Source organism: Coregonus lavaretus (genome assembly GCF_964263955.1).
Source record: "Coregonus lavaretus genome assembly, chromosome: 11".
Lineage (NCBI taxonomy): Eukaryota > Metazoa > Chordata > Actinopteri > Salmoniformes > Salmonidae > Coregonus > Coregonus lavaretus.
In genome coordinates this window covers 46,451,062-46,467,245 of record NC_139998.1, presented here as the reverse complement: position 1 = coordinate 46,467,245, position 16,184 = coordinate 46,451,062, and the positions used below count along the sequence as shown (strand labels likewise).

General features: G+C 43.0%; 1 protein-coding gene across 1 annotated transcript in view; it reads right to left on the bottom strand.

Moving 5' to 3' along the window:
* The window catches only part of LOC311137775 (homer protein homolog 3-like), a gene marked incomplete at its 5' end in the record, with an annotated part of 42,735 nt that extends 26,800 nt beyond the window's left edge, over nt 1–15,935 (bottom strand). Inside the window, 3 exons of the mRNA XM_084172360.1 lie at nt 1,328–1,464; nt 15,633–15,740; nt 15,834–15,935. Of these exons, the coding sequence (XP_084028486.1) occupies nt 1,328–1,464; nt 15,633–15,740; nt 15,834–15,935 (347 nt within the window). The remainder of the gene's footprint in view (nt 1–1,327; nt 1,465–15,632; nt 15,741–15,833) is intronic.
* Between the last annotated feature and the right edge of the window lie 249 nt (nt 15,936–16,184).

The window sequence follows — 16,184 nt, the reverse complement described above, 5'->3', positions numbered from 1 at the left end:
TCCACGCAAGATCTCACCTCGTGGGGTCAAAATGATCACAAGAACGGTGAGCAAAAATCCCAGAACCGCACGGGGGGACCTAGTGAATGACCTGCAGAGAGCTGGGACCAAAGTAACAAAGCCTACCATCAGTAACACACTACGCCGCCAGGGACTCAAATCCTGCAGTGAAAGACGTGTCCCCCTGCTTAAGCCAGTACATGTCCAGGCCCGTCTGAAGTTTGCTAGAGTGCATTTGGATGATCCAGAAGAGGATTGGGAGAATGTCATATGGTCAGATGAAACCAAAATAGAACTTTTTGGTAAAAACTCGTCTTGTTTGGAGGACAAAGAATGCTGAGTTGCATCCAAAGAACACCATACCTACTGTGAAGCATGGGGGTGGAAACATCATGCTTTGGGGCTGTTTTTCTGCAAAGGGACCAGGACGACTGATCCGTGTAAAGGAAAGAATGAATGGGGCCATGTATGAAAACCTCCTTCCATCAGCAAGGGCATTGAAGATGAAACGTGGCTGGGTCTTTCAGCATGACAATGATCCCAAACACACCGCCCGGGCAACGAAGGAGTGGCTTCGTAAGAAGCATTTCAAGGTCCTGGAGTGGCCTAGCCAGTCTCCAGATCTCAACCCCATAGGAAATCTTTGGATGGAGTTGAAAGTCCGTGTTGCCCAGCGGCAGCCCCAAAACATCACTGCTCTAGAGGAGATCTGCATGGAGGAATGGGCCAAAATACCAGCAACAGTGTGTGAAAACCTTGTGAAGACTTACAGAAAACGTTTGACCTGTGTCATTGCCAACAAAGGGTATATAACAAAGTATTGAGAAACTTTTGTTATTGACCAAATACTTATTTTCCACCATAATTTGCAAATAAATTCATTAAAAATCCTACAATGTGATTTTCTGGATTTTTTTTTCTAATTTTGTCTGTCATAGTTCACGTGTACCTATGATGAAAATTACAGGCCTCTCTCATCGTTTTAAGTGGGAGAACTTGCACAATTGGTGGCTGACTAAATACTTTTTTTCCCCACTGTACAAGACATGGGAAGTCTACAGTATATTTATTTAACCTTTATTTATCCAGGAAGTCACATTGTAGTCAGAATACCTCTTTCCCAAGGGGGACCTGGGGAAAATCTCAATTGCATACTTCTCCTGTCCTCTCTCCTGGGTTTTGAGAAGGAAGTGAGGAGAGAGGACGCGAGGAGAATTAAATTTAGATTCTCCCCTGGCCACCGTATAGAATGAGCACGGTGGCACAATGGAAGTATACCTGACTAAGAGCTGTTTGGATCTCATTGGGCCCTGTTTCATAACATTACCCTTCAGACAGCATCTTCTTGATGCGCTCCTTCTCTGACGTCAGCTGCTCCATGTCGGCGCTCTTGCTGCGGAACAGCTTGTCCTCGGGCCCGTTGACAGTCAGCAGCGGCGGCGAGTGGCGGTCCTCTGACAGCTCCTGGGGTGCAACCGGGACATGGTTAGTGACAGGACGGATGTGTCATCAAAATGGGTCACCTGTCAACTCCAGTCCTACTGCATGTCCAACTCTTCTTTGTTGCCTTGCCCACAACTACTCTACATTATGAAGGGTAGGTTGGCCAAATCAGCCTCATGAAGAGCTACTGGGTATGCAGGTCTTTGCTCAAGCCCTACTATCTATCTAACACATCTGATTCTACCAATCATCGGCTCATTAAGACCTTGATTATCTTAATCAGGTGTGTTTCAGCAGGGCCAGAGAAAAAGCCTGCGTACCTCAGGAGGATCCTGTGTGGCTCAGTTGCTAAAGCATGGCGCTTGCAATGCCAGGATTGTGGGTTCGATTCCCATGGGGGACCAGTACGAAAAAACTGTATGAAAATGTATTGACTCAGTACTGTAAGTCGCTCTGGATAAGAGCGTCCGCTAAATGACTCAAATGTAAATGTAAGGAGGGTTGGCCACCCTTGATATAGGGCATCACAGAGTTAACAGGCCTAAGGATTGGTTTAAAGAAACCAGGTCTCACTTGAATATGTTTTTTTATAAAAATGTAACCGCTCTATTAAAGTAGTGAATTGAACAAGTGATGTGTCCATCTCCTGTGTCTTTCTGAACTAACACAGACAGCACATAGAGTTATCAGAGAGAGATCTCCCTATCTTTATCTTGTAAGTTGGTGCACCTGTTAGGGTAATTAAGAAACCATAAATGCTTAAAATAAAGACGGAGCATATCCTATAGTGTTCCCATTCAAATCCAATAATTTGTTGTAATCTGAAATGGGAGAGAAGGTGGAAAGCTTCAAGTTCCTTGGCGTACACATCACTGACAAACTGAAATGGTCCACCCACGCAGACAGTGTGGTCAAGAAGACGCAACACAGCCTCTTCAACCTCAGGAGGCTGAAGAAATGTGGCTTAGCACCTAAAACCCTCACAAACTTTTACAGATGCACAATTGAGAGCATCATGTCGGGCTGTATCACCGCCTGGTACGGCAACTGCACCGCCCGCAACCGCATGGCTCTCCAGGGTGTGGTACGGTCTGCCGAACGCATTACCGGGGGCAAACTACCCGCCCTCCAAGACACCTACAGCACCCGATGTCACAGGAAGGCCAAAAAGATCAACCACCCGAGCCACTGCCTGTTCACCCCACTATCATCCAAAAGGCGAGGTCAGTACAGGTGCATCAAAGCTGGGACCGAGAGAATGAAAAACAGCTTCTATCTCAAGGCCATCAGACTTAAATAGCCATCACTAGAACATTAGAGGCTGCTGCTGCCTATTGAAATCACTGGCCACTTTAAGAAATGGAACACTAGTCACTTTAATAATGTTTACATATCTTGCACTACTCATCTCATATGTATATACTGCATTCTATTCTATAATATTCTACTGTATCTTAGTCCATGCCGCTCTGTCATTGCTAGTCCATATATGTATATATTCTTAAATTCCATTCCTTACTAGATTTGTGTGTATAGGTTATATGTTGTGAAACTGTTAGATATTACTTGTTAGATATTACTGCATTGTCGGAGCATCTGCTAAACACGTGTATGTGACAAATAAAATTTGATTTTATTTGATTTCACACTGCATATATTTGTCATAACTACTCCCCTGCCAGTTGGGGTATGACTGGATCTAAACCCACATTGAAATTCAGGTGTAGTATAATGTGACAGATAAAGGGTAGCTCAGCGTTTGTGATGTGAGCAGATATGTATTGTTCTCGAGGGAGATTGAAACCTAACCCCTCGTTAGCACAATAAAATGGCAGCAAGAAGATGAAAGGGTGTCGTAGCCGGCCGTGACCGGGAGACCCATGGGGCGGCGCACAATTGGCCCAGCGTCGTCCAGGGTAGGGGAGGGAATGGCCGGCAGGGATGTAGCTCAGTTGGTAGAGCATGGCGTTTGCAACGCCAGGGTTGTGGGTTCGATTCCCACGGGGGGCCAGTATAAAAAAATAATGTATGCACTCACTAACTGTAAGTCACTCTGGATAAGAGCGTCTGCTAAATGACTAAAGTAAGTAAAGTAAGTATACTGTACATTCAAACACCTCATCCAAACGACAGGGTGGCAGCAGAACTCTATCTGCCAAAATTAATTAGGTCATTCTCAGCCATCATATCTGTGGCACAGGTTCAAAGTTGAACAGCCAACTGCGTGGAGCCACTCAGCTGCTAAACGCTTTACTTTGTAGACCATGGAGCAGCATATGGCTCTTTTCTTTTAACGTGATTTAAATTCAAAGGAACATTCGCAGAGTTACAATGCTTCCTTTCATTTGCTTGCCAGTGTATATTGGAAGACAATTCTATGTAATTTACATGAACAAAGCAGAGTTTACATGAGGATTGCTTTGTTCTACTACAGATCTCACATTTTGCAACAGAAGAGCTAAATGTGATATGACTAAACAGACTGAGAAACGTCTAGCCCATTGAAGTTAGCTTTTTTCTAAGTAGACCAGCTCTCATGTCTCTTTTTGTGTTGGCAAAAATTAACTATGGCTTAATTACACTCAAGTTTGTGAAACCATTTTCCTCAACATAGGCTGAGGAACAAAATCCAACCAGCTCCGAGCTCCCCCCCACAAAAACACACAGAGATAAATTGGTTCAAGTCCATCTCTCTCTGTTTTTTTCTCTGTGGCCAGATAGAAAACCAAACTACTGCTCGACAAGCGCGGAGTGCTTCTGTGAGGCATTACACCCCTGCACTCAGAAAAGCTTGTATTATTAAATTTGTCTCAGAGTCGGCCTGTCTGTATTCCCCACAGTGTTCCATTTCTACAGCCTAGCCACTCTCTCACTATCCTTACTGTATCCAGTATATGGATAAAAAATGCACAGGGCCAGCATTCAAACGGAGCTGGCGCTAGCTAGGTCCAAAAGAGAAGAGCAAGAAATCAAAGCTAAGACAACTCCACACATCAAAGTATACGGCTAGGGAGCACAGATCTCTAAATGATTCATACTGTGGATCATGTTTCGGTAATAATGGATTACAAATGTCCAATACTTTTCCCTCATCATCGACTAATGCATTCCAATTGGAGCAAGTGCAACCATAAGACAGTGATACATCCTTATTTTTAAAAAGGTCCAATGCAGCCGTTTTTATCTCAATATCAAATCATTTTTGGGTAACAATGAAGTATCTTACTGTAATTGTTTTCAATTAAAAATAGATGCTTAGAAAATAGCAATTTCTCAAACAAGATTTTTGCTAGGACTGTCTGGGAGTGGTCTGAGTGGGGAGGGGAAGACTGAAAACGATCTGTTATTGGCAGAGAGGTTTGGAACCCTCATTCTTATTGGTCTATTAACTAATGGTGACGTCACCAGGCAGGCCAAAACTACATCCCACCACAACAGGCTGAAATTTCAGGTGGTCTTTTTAAACAGCTCTTAAACAAAAAAAGGGCATTATCATCATTTTCACAATTTCACATTATTATTCCAACCTCATAGTGTGGAAGTATAGGTATATAAAACACAGGAAAAATCAAATTTTTGACTGCACTGGAACTTTTAAAAAATGATTTAAAAGAAGGATAGCTAATTAGGGTTGGTGTTCAAAGGATGATATCTCAAGTGGAGTCTTTTCCCTTTAAATGTACAGACAGATCCTACAGTGAGGGAAAAAAGTATTTGATCCCCTGCTGATTTTGTACGTTTGCCCACTGACAAAGAAATGATCAGTCTATAATTTTAATGGTAGGTTTATTTGAACAGTGAGAGACAGAATAACAAAAAAAAAATCAAGAAAAACGCATGTCAAAAATTGTATAAATTGATTTGCATTTTAATGAGGGAAATAAGTATTTGACCCCCTCTCAATCAGAAAGATTTCTGGCTCCCAGGTGTCTTTTATACAGGTAACGAGCTGAGATTAGGAGCACACTCTTAAAGGGAGTGCTCCTAAACTCAGCTTGTTACCTGTATAAAAGACACCTGTCCACAGAAGCAATCAATCAATCAGATTCCAAACTCTCCACCATGGCCAAGACCAAAGAGCTCTCCAAGGATGTCAGGAACAAGATTGTAGACCTACACAAGGCTGAAATGGGCTACAAGACCATCGCCAAGCAGCTTGGTGAGAAGGTGACAGCAGTTGGTGCGATTATTCGCAAATGGAAGAAACACAAAATAACTGTCAATCTCCCTCGGCCTGGGGCTCCATGCAAGATCTCATCTCGTGGAGTTGCAATGATCATGAGAACGGTGAGGAATCAGCCTAGAACTACACGGGAGGATCTTGTCAATGATCTCAAGGCAGCTGGGACCATAGTCACCAAGAAAACAATTGGTAACACACTACGCCGTGAAGGACTGAAATCCTGTAGCGCCCGCATGGTCCCCCTGCTCAAGAAAGCACATATACAGTGGGGGGAAAAAGTATTTAGTCAGCCACCAATTGTTCATGTTCTCCCACTTAAAAAGATGAGAGAGGCCGGTAATTTTCATCATAGGTACACGTCAACTATGACAGACAAAATGAGTTTTTTTCTCTCCAGAAAATCACATTGTAGGATTTTTTATGAATTTATTTGCAAATTATGGTGGAAAATAAGTATTTGGTCAATAACAAAAGTTTCTCAATACTTTGTTATATACCCTTTGTTGGCAATGACACAGGTCAAATGTTTTCTGTAAGTCTTCACAAGGTTTTCACACACTGTTGCTGGTATTTTGGCCCATTCCTCCATGCAGATCTCCTCTAGAGCAGTGATGTTTTGGGGCTGTCTCTGGGCAACACGGACTTTCAACTCCCTCCAAAGATTTTCTATGGGGTTGAGATCTGGAGACTGGCTAGGCCACTCCAGGACCTTGAAATGCTTCTTACGAAGCCACTCCTTCGTTGCCCGGGCGGTGTGTTTGGGATCATTGTCATGCTGAAAGACCCAGCCACGTTTCATCTTCAATGCCCTTGCTGATGGAAGGAGGTTTTCACTCAAAATCTCACAATACATGGCCCCATTCATTCTTTCCTTTACACGGATCAGTCGTCCTGGTCCCTTTGCAGAAAAACAGCCCCAAAGCATGATGTTTCCACCCCCATGCTTCACAGTAGGTATGGTGTTCTTTGGATGCAACTCAGCATTCTTTGTCCTCCAAACACGACGAGTTGAGTTTTTACCAAAATGTTCTTTTTTGGTTTCATCTGACCATATGACATTCTCCCAATCCTCTTCTGGATCATCCAAATGCACTCTAGCAAACTTCAGACGGGCCTGGACATGTACTGGCTTAAGCAGGGGGACACGTCTGGCACTGCAGGATTTGAGTCCCTGGCGGCGTAGTGTGTTACTGATGGTAGGCTTTGTTACTTTGGTCCCAGCTCTCTGCAGGTCATTCACTAGGTCCCCCCGTGTGGTTCTGGGATTTTTGTTCACCGTTCTTGTGATCATTTTGACCCCACAGGGTGAGATCTTGTGTGGAGCCCCAGATCGAGGGAGATTATCAGTGGTCTTGTATGTCTTCCATTTCCTAATAATTGCTCCCACAGTTGATTTCTTCAAACCAAGCTGCTTACCTATTGCAGATTCAGACTTCCCAGCCTGGTGCAGGTCTACAATTTTGTTTCTGGTGTCCTTTGACAGCTCTTTGGTCTTGGCCATAGTGGAGTTTGGAGTGTGACTGTTTGAGGTTGTGGACAGGTGTCTTTTATACTGATAACAAGTTCAAACAGGTGCCATTAATACAGGTAACGAGTGGAGGACAGAGGAGCCTCTTAAAGAAGAAGTTACAGGTCTGTGAGAGCCAGAAATCTTGCTTGTTTGTAGGTGACCAAATACTTATTTTCCACCATAATTTGCAAATAAATTCATTAAAAATCCTACAATGTGATTTTCTGGATTTTTTTTTCTCAATTTGTTTGTCATAGTTGACATGTACCTATGATGAAAATTACAGGCCTCTCTCATCTTTTTAAGTGGGAGAACTTGCACAATTGGTGGCTGACTAAATACTTTTTCCCCCACTGTACAGGGCCGTCTGAAGTTTGCCAATGAACATCTGAATGATTCAGAGGAGAACTGGGGGAAAGTGTTGTGGTCAGATGAGACCAAAATCGAGCTCTTTGGCATCAACTCAACTCGCCGTGTTTGGAGGAGGAGGAATGCTGCCTATGACCCCAAGAACACCATCCCCACCGTCAAACATGGAGGTGGAAACATTATGCTTTGGGGGTGTTTTTCTGCTAAGGGGACAGGACAACTTCACCGCATCAAAGGGATGATGGACGGGGCCATGTACCGTCAAATCTTGGGTGAGAACCTCCTTCCCTCAGCCAGGGCATTGAAAATGGGTTGTGGATGGGTATTCCAGCATGACAATGACCAAAAACACACGGCCAAGGCAACAAAGGAGTGGCTCAAGAATAATCACATTAAGGTCCTGGATTGGCCTAGCCAGTCTCCAGACCTTAATCCCATAGAAAATCTGTGGAGGGAGCTGAAGGTTCGAGTTGCCAAACGTCAGCCTCGAAACCTTTATGACTTGGAGAAGATCTGCAAAGAGCAGTGGAACAAAATCCCTCCTGAGATGTGTGCAAACCTGGTGGCCAACTACAAGAAACGTCTGACCTCTGTGATTGCCAATAAGGGTTTTGCCACCAAGTACTAAGTCATGAGGGGTCAAATACTTATTTCCCTCATTAAAATGCAAATCAATTTATAACATTTCTGACATGCGTTTTTCTGAATTTTTTTGTTGTTATTCTGTCTCTCATTGTTCAAATAAACCTACCATTAAAATTATAGACTGATAATTTCTTTGTCAGTGGGCAAACGTACAGAATCAGCAGGGGATCAAATACTTTTTTCCCCCTCACTGTATTTGACCATGGGAAGATATCCTTCCTTCTGTTTCCCTATGCTCTTCAAATCTGCCCTCATCATACTGTAACTGTATTATTGAGAACAATGGCTCATTGAAACACTCAGAGGTTTTCTAGGACAAGAGGCTCTGAACTCCCAAGTCCCATTGAAAATGCATCATGAAGTAGGCCATCTGGGGGACATGATGGGGACAATGCCTTTGGAATAAAGAGCCGTGAGTGTGCTCTCTTTGTCAGTCAGCAGCAGAGAGAAGAGAGGTGTAATAGAAATGACACCCACCTGAGAGATCTGTGAGATCAGCAATCCCATGGTGCATCAGTGGCAGCGTGGCAGAAAGGGGGGTCAGAGAGGTAAGAAGAGAAGAGAGAATAGAGAGATGAGTGTGTTTTCATGAACAGAGCATCAAAAATCTACCTATCAGCAATATTTCAGTGTAAAGCTTGGTTTGCTCCACTGCATACCATTTTATGCAAATAAAATAACAAAGATAGAGTTGCTGGTTATGCTTTATTTCAGTCTGCTATTCACTTGATATGTACATTGTAAAATGGTAGTTACTTTATATTCTGAGAGATTCATTGAAATGAGCACTGCTATATTTAATCAATAAGGCCCGAGGGGGTGTGGTACAGTATATAGCCAATATACCACGGCTAAGGGCGGTTATTAAGCACGATGCAACGCAGAGTGCCTGGATACAGCCCTTAGACGTGGTATATTGGCCATATACCACAAACCCCTGAGGGGCCTTATTGCTATTATAAACTGGTAACCAATGTAATTAGAGCAGTAAAAATAAATGTTTTGTCATACCCGTGGTATACGGTCTGATCTACCACGGCTGTCAGCCCATCAGCATTCAGGGCTCGATTCACCCAGTTTATAATTGGTTTTAGGTAATTACTAATTGTGTTGAATTCTTTGAAGTAAGTACCATGAAGTACCCATTGTTACCACAATCTCTCTAGGGAAATCGATACTAGTGAAATACCATATGGAATAGGGCTCTAGAATAAAGCGTTACCAAGTTACAGGACCATAACAAGGAAGAGGATGGGACAATGAAAACTCAACGCAACAGCTCTAAGGCAAACAGAGAGAGTTGTCATAACTGCAGGCAACAGATATTACGGAGTGTGTTGCCAGTTTAATTACGGAGTGTGGTGCCGTCTGTAGATTACGGAGTGTGTCGCTGCATGTTAGCGGTCAGCCTTGGAAATAAAACGACAAGCCATCCCTTAACTTCACCATTCTAATAACACCTGGATAACACGTAATCCACTGGAGATGTACATACTATACATTTGGATTTCAAACGGCTACGAAATATTAAACCCCTCTCCTTTATAAGCTAAAGATACGGTCCTGTGCCACAGCAAACCCAAGTGCATCACCACTGTTGACTTATTTATCTGAGTCTTTGCAAACCTGTTTTCCTTGCTTTATAGCTCTCATTTTCCTAAACACTTGTCTAATTACAACCCTGAACCAGCTTTATTAATTGATAAGCCCTTGCATCAGAGGCATATTTAGGGCCCGGTCTTCGGTACGCGCCAGCTCTCTTTGTGGGTTCTTAAAAGTGAGTTCATATTAAATATAGATAAGCCTTGTACTCGAGCACACACATCTGCCCTTTCCATATGGCTGCCATCATGTGTGGCACTGTATCACAGGGAAGACACTAGCTCTGGTCATGAATCCCCATGATGCACCTACAGCATGATACAGACTACACATATCAGTAGACTAATGTGGCTTCCTACCTCCTTTCCTTCATCTGCTCTGCCAGAAATGTGAAAGAAGTGGACAGGTGAAAGCTAATTCCCAATAGGGATCAGTCATATTGCGTTCACCTATCCGATATGAAGGAGAGGAGGAAAGGAAGATACTTTACTGTTGAAATGCACCCTACCACATAAGCTCTGCATCAGTGCAGTACAGTTGCCTTTGAGGCTGTGAGAGGAGTGGGAGTACCCATGCTAGTTGTTACTGACAGGGCTCATGGCCATGGGTGTTTGTAAGGATTAGAGTTGAGTGAATTATTACAATGGGAGAGGAAAGGTACCAAAACCTGGAGCATCCACACCGCATCAACCCCTCCAGCGAGAAACGTTTAACAAAGAAAATCAGCTACTAAATAAAATAGTGTCAGTTGATGTTCTGTTCTCTTTTCAACAACCAAGCCATGCCTGTTTATTATTTCAATCACTGCTAAGATTTTCAACACTAAAATGCCGTGTCCGAATACCTGTACCTGCGTTCTAAAAAAATAGGCATTTTGGGTATGCGGAAATGGAACATTTTACAGCATGTGAAATTTCAAAAATGTAGTATGCTTTAAAAGGGCAATTCCGCCACTTTTCAAACTCATATTCATTATCTCCAGCACCAAACAAGTGTGTACATACAGTATGTGAAAACAGCGTGTTTCTATGATCTGTGGTTAAAAAGATAGGGTAAAAAAAATGCTTCTCTGTGACATCACAGGTTATGATTAAAAGTTGCTGTTTTTTACGGTGATTTTCAAAACCTGCAATGAGTTCCTTGCCAGAGGGAGGGTATTTTCTTGCTTCCCACATCACCGCGAATCTCATAGTGTTTGAAAATCACTGTTTTTTAAATCTAACTTTTGATGATGTCATAGGGTAGAACTTTTTTACTTGATATTTTTTTCTACAAAATGTAGAAATGCGCCTTTTTCACATACACTACATGCTCGTCGAACATCTCATTCCAAAATCATGGGCATTAATATGGAGTTGGTCCCCCCTTTGCTGCTATAACAGCCTCCACTCTTCTGGGAAGGCTTTCCACAAGCTTTTGGAACATTGACACGGGGACTTGCTTCCATTCAGCCACAACAGCATTAGTGAGGTCGGGCACTGATGTTGGTCAATTAGGCCTGGCTCGCAGTCGGCATTCCAATTAATCCCAAAGGTGTTTGATGGGGCTGAGGTCAGGGCTCTGTGCAGGCCAGTCAAGTTCTTCCACACCGATCTCGACAAACCATTTCTGTATGGACCTCACTTTGTGCACAGGGGCATTGTCATGCTGAAAAAGGAAAGGGCCTTCCCCAAACTGTTGCCACAAAGTTGGAACCACAGAATCGTCTAGAATGTCATTGAATGCTCTAGCGTTAAGATTTCCCTTCACTGGAACTAAAGGCCTAGCCCGAACCATGAAAAACAGCCCCAGACCATTATTCCTCCTCTAGCAAACTTTACAGTTGTCACTATGCATTTGGACAGGTAGGGTTCTCCTAGCATCCGCCAAACCCAGTTTTGTCCGTCGGACTGCCAGATGGTGAAGCGTGATTCATCACTCCAGAGAACGCGTTTCCACTGCTCCAGAGTCCAATGGCAGCGAGCTTTACACCACTCCAGCCAATGCTTGGCATTGCGCATGGTGATCTTAGGTTTGTGTGCGGCTGCTCGGCCATGGAAACCCAGTTCATGAAGCTCCCAACTAACAGTTCTTGTCCAGAGGCAGTTTGTAACGCGGTAGTGAGTGTTGCAACCGAGGACAGACGATTTTTACGCACTACAGCACTCGGCGGTACCGTTCTGTGAGCTTGCTTGTGTGGCCTACCTCTTCGCGGCTGAGCCGTTGTTGCTCCTAGATGTTTCCACTTCACAATAACAGCACTTACAGTTGACCGGGGGAGAAGGTCTAGCAGTGCAGAATTTTGACGAACTGACTTGTTGGATAGGTGTCACCCTATGACGATGCCACGTTGAAAGTCACTGAGCTATTCAGCACGGGCCATTCTACTGCCAATGTTTATCTATGGAGATTACATTGCTGTGTGCTCGATTATAGACACCTGTCAGCAACAGTTGTGGCTGAACTAGTCGAATCCACACATTTTTCATGTATGTAGACACCGGTATTGTGCTGGAGATAATGAAAATTAAGTTGAAAAGTGGTGGAATTACTCTTTAAATGCCAGGAAGTCATACTGACTTCCACTTCATTTAGTAGAATTCGCTGCACACTATTGAGGAAGAGACTCATCTTTCGAGACCCACATGTGTTTGACAACAGCTGATAATCAGCTGAGGGGACGCACTGTACCAAAATAAACGAATGGCAGGAATCAACGCAATAACGCATTAGATGAGGCATTCTCAGTAGGATGAGCATAGTATCATTTAAAAAGATATATAAGATAGACCACAGCCTGTCGTTTCCAATGGGAACAAATTAGTCATAGTGGGCAGGACAAGAAAGGAGGTGGGCAGAGCCAAGCACGAGCTAGCAAGATCCTATTGGCACGTTCTAGTATACATTTGCATATTTCCGTTAGGGAACGCTTAGTCTGAAGTGTGCGTGTACAATAACTCAATTCGCCTTTGCACTCCTTCTAAACAACGCAAAAAAAAAAAAAAAACTTTGGCAAAGGGTGAAGTCTACAAAACTTTATCCATTCTGTTCAGCACAGATTGTCGTTTTGGGAACAGAAAACTGTATTGAGATCAAATGTTTCATTGATGAGAAAATTTGCAGAATGTCGGCCAAAATCCATCTAGTTCCATCTACTCCCACAGCCGGCCAATGGGCTTCCTCTCACTTCCATATTTGGTAGTGAGTGGAAACACCAGCGGATGCTTCACATTTATATGTCCAGTGAGATATCTGTCTCATTGTTCTATCTGTGATAGTATGTTGATATTTGTTCCTTACTGCATTTGTTTTTACTAAATAGCACATTCTAAATAAATGTAGTATGTAGTATGATTAGTACACAGTATGTCGTTTTAGTAGTAGTAGGTAAGACAGATTTCGGACAGTTATGCCACAGACGTGACAGAACATCTGCCATAACCTTAATGACTGTTAAGTCAATTACCGTCATCCTTCCATGATGTGGTAACATATTAGGACTGCCGTGTCCATGCTTAATGTCAGCAGATATTTCTTACATTAAACAGCACCACTTGTGTTTAATTCATAGAACACAAATCGATACGCACTGTCTTATGTACAAATCAATACAAGAGGTGCTGGAGTGGATTCATTCTGCCTCTGGCTAGTCAGCCATAGCCAGGCTCTGTGTGTGTATGGCTCAAAGTATAGGGATGAGTGCACTCTAAATGGAGGAAAGGAATTGGTCAGTGGACTGTACAAAGAAATGCACTGCGCTCCAGCCAGTTTCCTAGGTGACCCCATTGCAATTACATTATACATTCCCACAGGAGCCAAAGGAATGTTTCCTCCTGGTCTCAACGGACATGGGGGCATAGTTTGTGGAACTAATGTGATAAAAACAGAGAGAAATCAGATCACATAAAAATAAGCATGGCTGTAGGACGCAGGGGCGCAACTTTGGTTTTAGAAGTAGGGGGGACACTCCAAACAGCCTACCCGACCGCTCGGAGGCGTCCGCTTGGTCCTAATGCACACAGTTGCCTCTTTTTGTATCACATTCCAATGCTAAAACTGGGGGGACAAAAATGCAATTTCAGAATGTGAAAGTTGCGCCCCTGGTAAGATGTGCCGTTATAAAACATGAGCCGAGATTATCACAAACAGGTATGGTCTAGGAAAACTATGAGGAAGAATGCATTATCTTTCCTGTTGTATTGTTGGAATTATGTCACATTTAGGAATACCCCTACAATGATGTCTCTGGGGTATTTATTCTATACTGACAATAGAATGCCTTTAAAACCCCTTACACTCGTGGGAATTGTCTTATATGGATAGGGCTGAATTGATAAGAATATTCTTGGAAGATTTGGGGTAGGTGCAACATTACACAAAAAAATGACAAGGGTTTGAGTGAGAGGTCTAGCTGGTGTTTCCAAGTGGCCACACACCTCTCCAAAGTGTGCACAGTTCCTAAGTAATTTCAATGCACTTTTATAACAACAAAAAAAAGAGTCTTCAACTATAAAGTGCTTTTTTTGTTCTCCTAGCTGTGCCGTTGAGGAACTAGAGCAAGCACACTTGTAGTTGTTTTGAACACAGCCCTAAATCTCCGCCTTTACACCATTACTGTTGTTGTTTACGCAATCCAAAACTGGCTCATTATAAATTGCAATCTGGGTCAGGTGGGCATCATCGCTTGTTCTATTGCCAACACGACTAGCTAAATTATCAAATATGACCTTATAGTGTTAGGCTTTCACAAGGCAATTCAGAGAAGAATATCGTAATTTTGGCGCGCATAGAATGGAGTCATGAGCGCATTCAGATGCGTGGCGCGCGGCACATTTTCTTCACAATACAACGAACATTCGCTCATTCTGTTCAGGACAACTCAGTGTATACCGCCATGTCATCTTGTAACTGTACATCAAACATAGTGATCATAAAGGTCTGTAGACAGTACGGACACTGCTTCCTGTTGACTAGCGCTTTTCTGAGGAAAAAAACGGCCTTCTACTCTTGGCAGCTACTCATGTTCAGTGGCTTCTAGTTAGTGGTTTGCAGTGTACACATATGTGCGTGCACACACACACACACACCCTCCCTGCTCTCATGAAATGCATGTTGCTACAACAACGAATAACCAAAATGGCCCTAACAAGTTGATCAAACAATGGATTCCAATTTGCTGAAATAGCCATTAAAATTAATTGGATGAGCGATTGATTCAGGTCGGCTCTGTAACAATGAGCTGTATAACAATTTGATTTCCAAATGCAATTAGTTTGTATTTACATAGCTTGTGTGGTGTATAAATTGTGTCTCCCACTCACACTGGCTCAAACTGTCATTATTGATACAGCAAATCCCTCAAACGTAATCCAGTGATAATATATCCCATATTAACTCCCCATTCCCAAGAAACATAATTCCTTTCAGCACACAAGATGGTACAAGAAAATCTTTAGAGGAGTTAGAAATTATTTTGCAAGGTGTCCATTACTGACCTTAAAAGTTATTACACCCAAAATTATATCACCCAAAGGAGGCTATCTGGTCATTTCAACAGTTAGTGCCGTAGATATCCTAGAAAAAAAAAACCTTTATATATGACTCCGCCCCTCTCACACTTCCCCATGAGGAGGCGGCATTACAGTCACTCCGTTTAAATTGAAAGGAGCCTGTTTCCGCCTACCATCCCCATTTTTCATGCATGAAATCCTTTAATAGAGTTAACCAAATGGGAAAATAATATAATGGACAGAGCATCCATCTAATCCCAAGAGAATCCAATGTGTCTAAAAGAGATAGTGTGTGTGTGTGTGTTAACATTCACATGGCCCTGTGCTTATCTGTCATGCCTCAGCAGTTAGCTTATGGGGCTAATTGAGCAGCTGCAGTTCCAGACCTCACCTGTGGGGCGGCGATATTTAGCGCAGGGTTGATCAGTTCAAATTTCTCCTGGGATTTCTCCCTGGCAAGACGTGCTGCCTCCTTCACTTCCTTGAACTGGTCTGAAAACTACAGAGAAAAGGAAATTAAATTATCAGAACGATTAGTCAACAAGTACATTAGAAATGTGCTCAACAGTCTAAAACACTGGCAGTGACCAACCTGCTGAAGCTGTTGCTCAGTGGCAAAACCCAGGCCGTACACGGTGTTGGCACGGCTGTCAGCCCACTGGCCAAACTTCTGGGATGTTTTGGTGAATGTCATGTTGGGGGTGATGGTGCTGTTGATGATGGCCTGTGATGTATGTCAGAGACCGAGGCATAAATCAACTGTTTATTTCTAATCAACAAAGCAAAACTTCACGCGTCACTGCATGATTCTGCCACCTTGCCTGGGGCCTACTGATAATGAATCCACAGAGAATAAACAAAAAACATTACCAACAGATCAGACAAAGGCATTATTGTGCAAAATGCACTGAATTGCAGACGTTTCAAAAGTTCACAGTTTCCC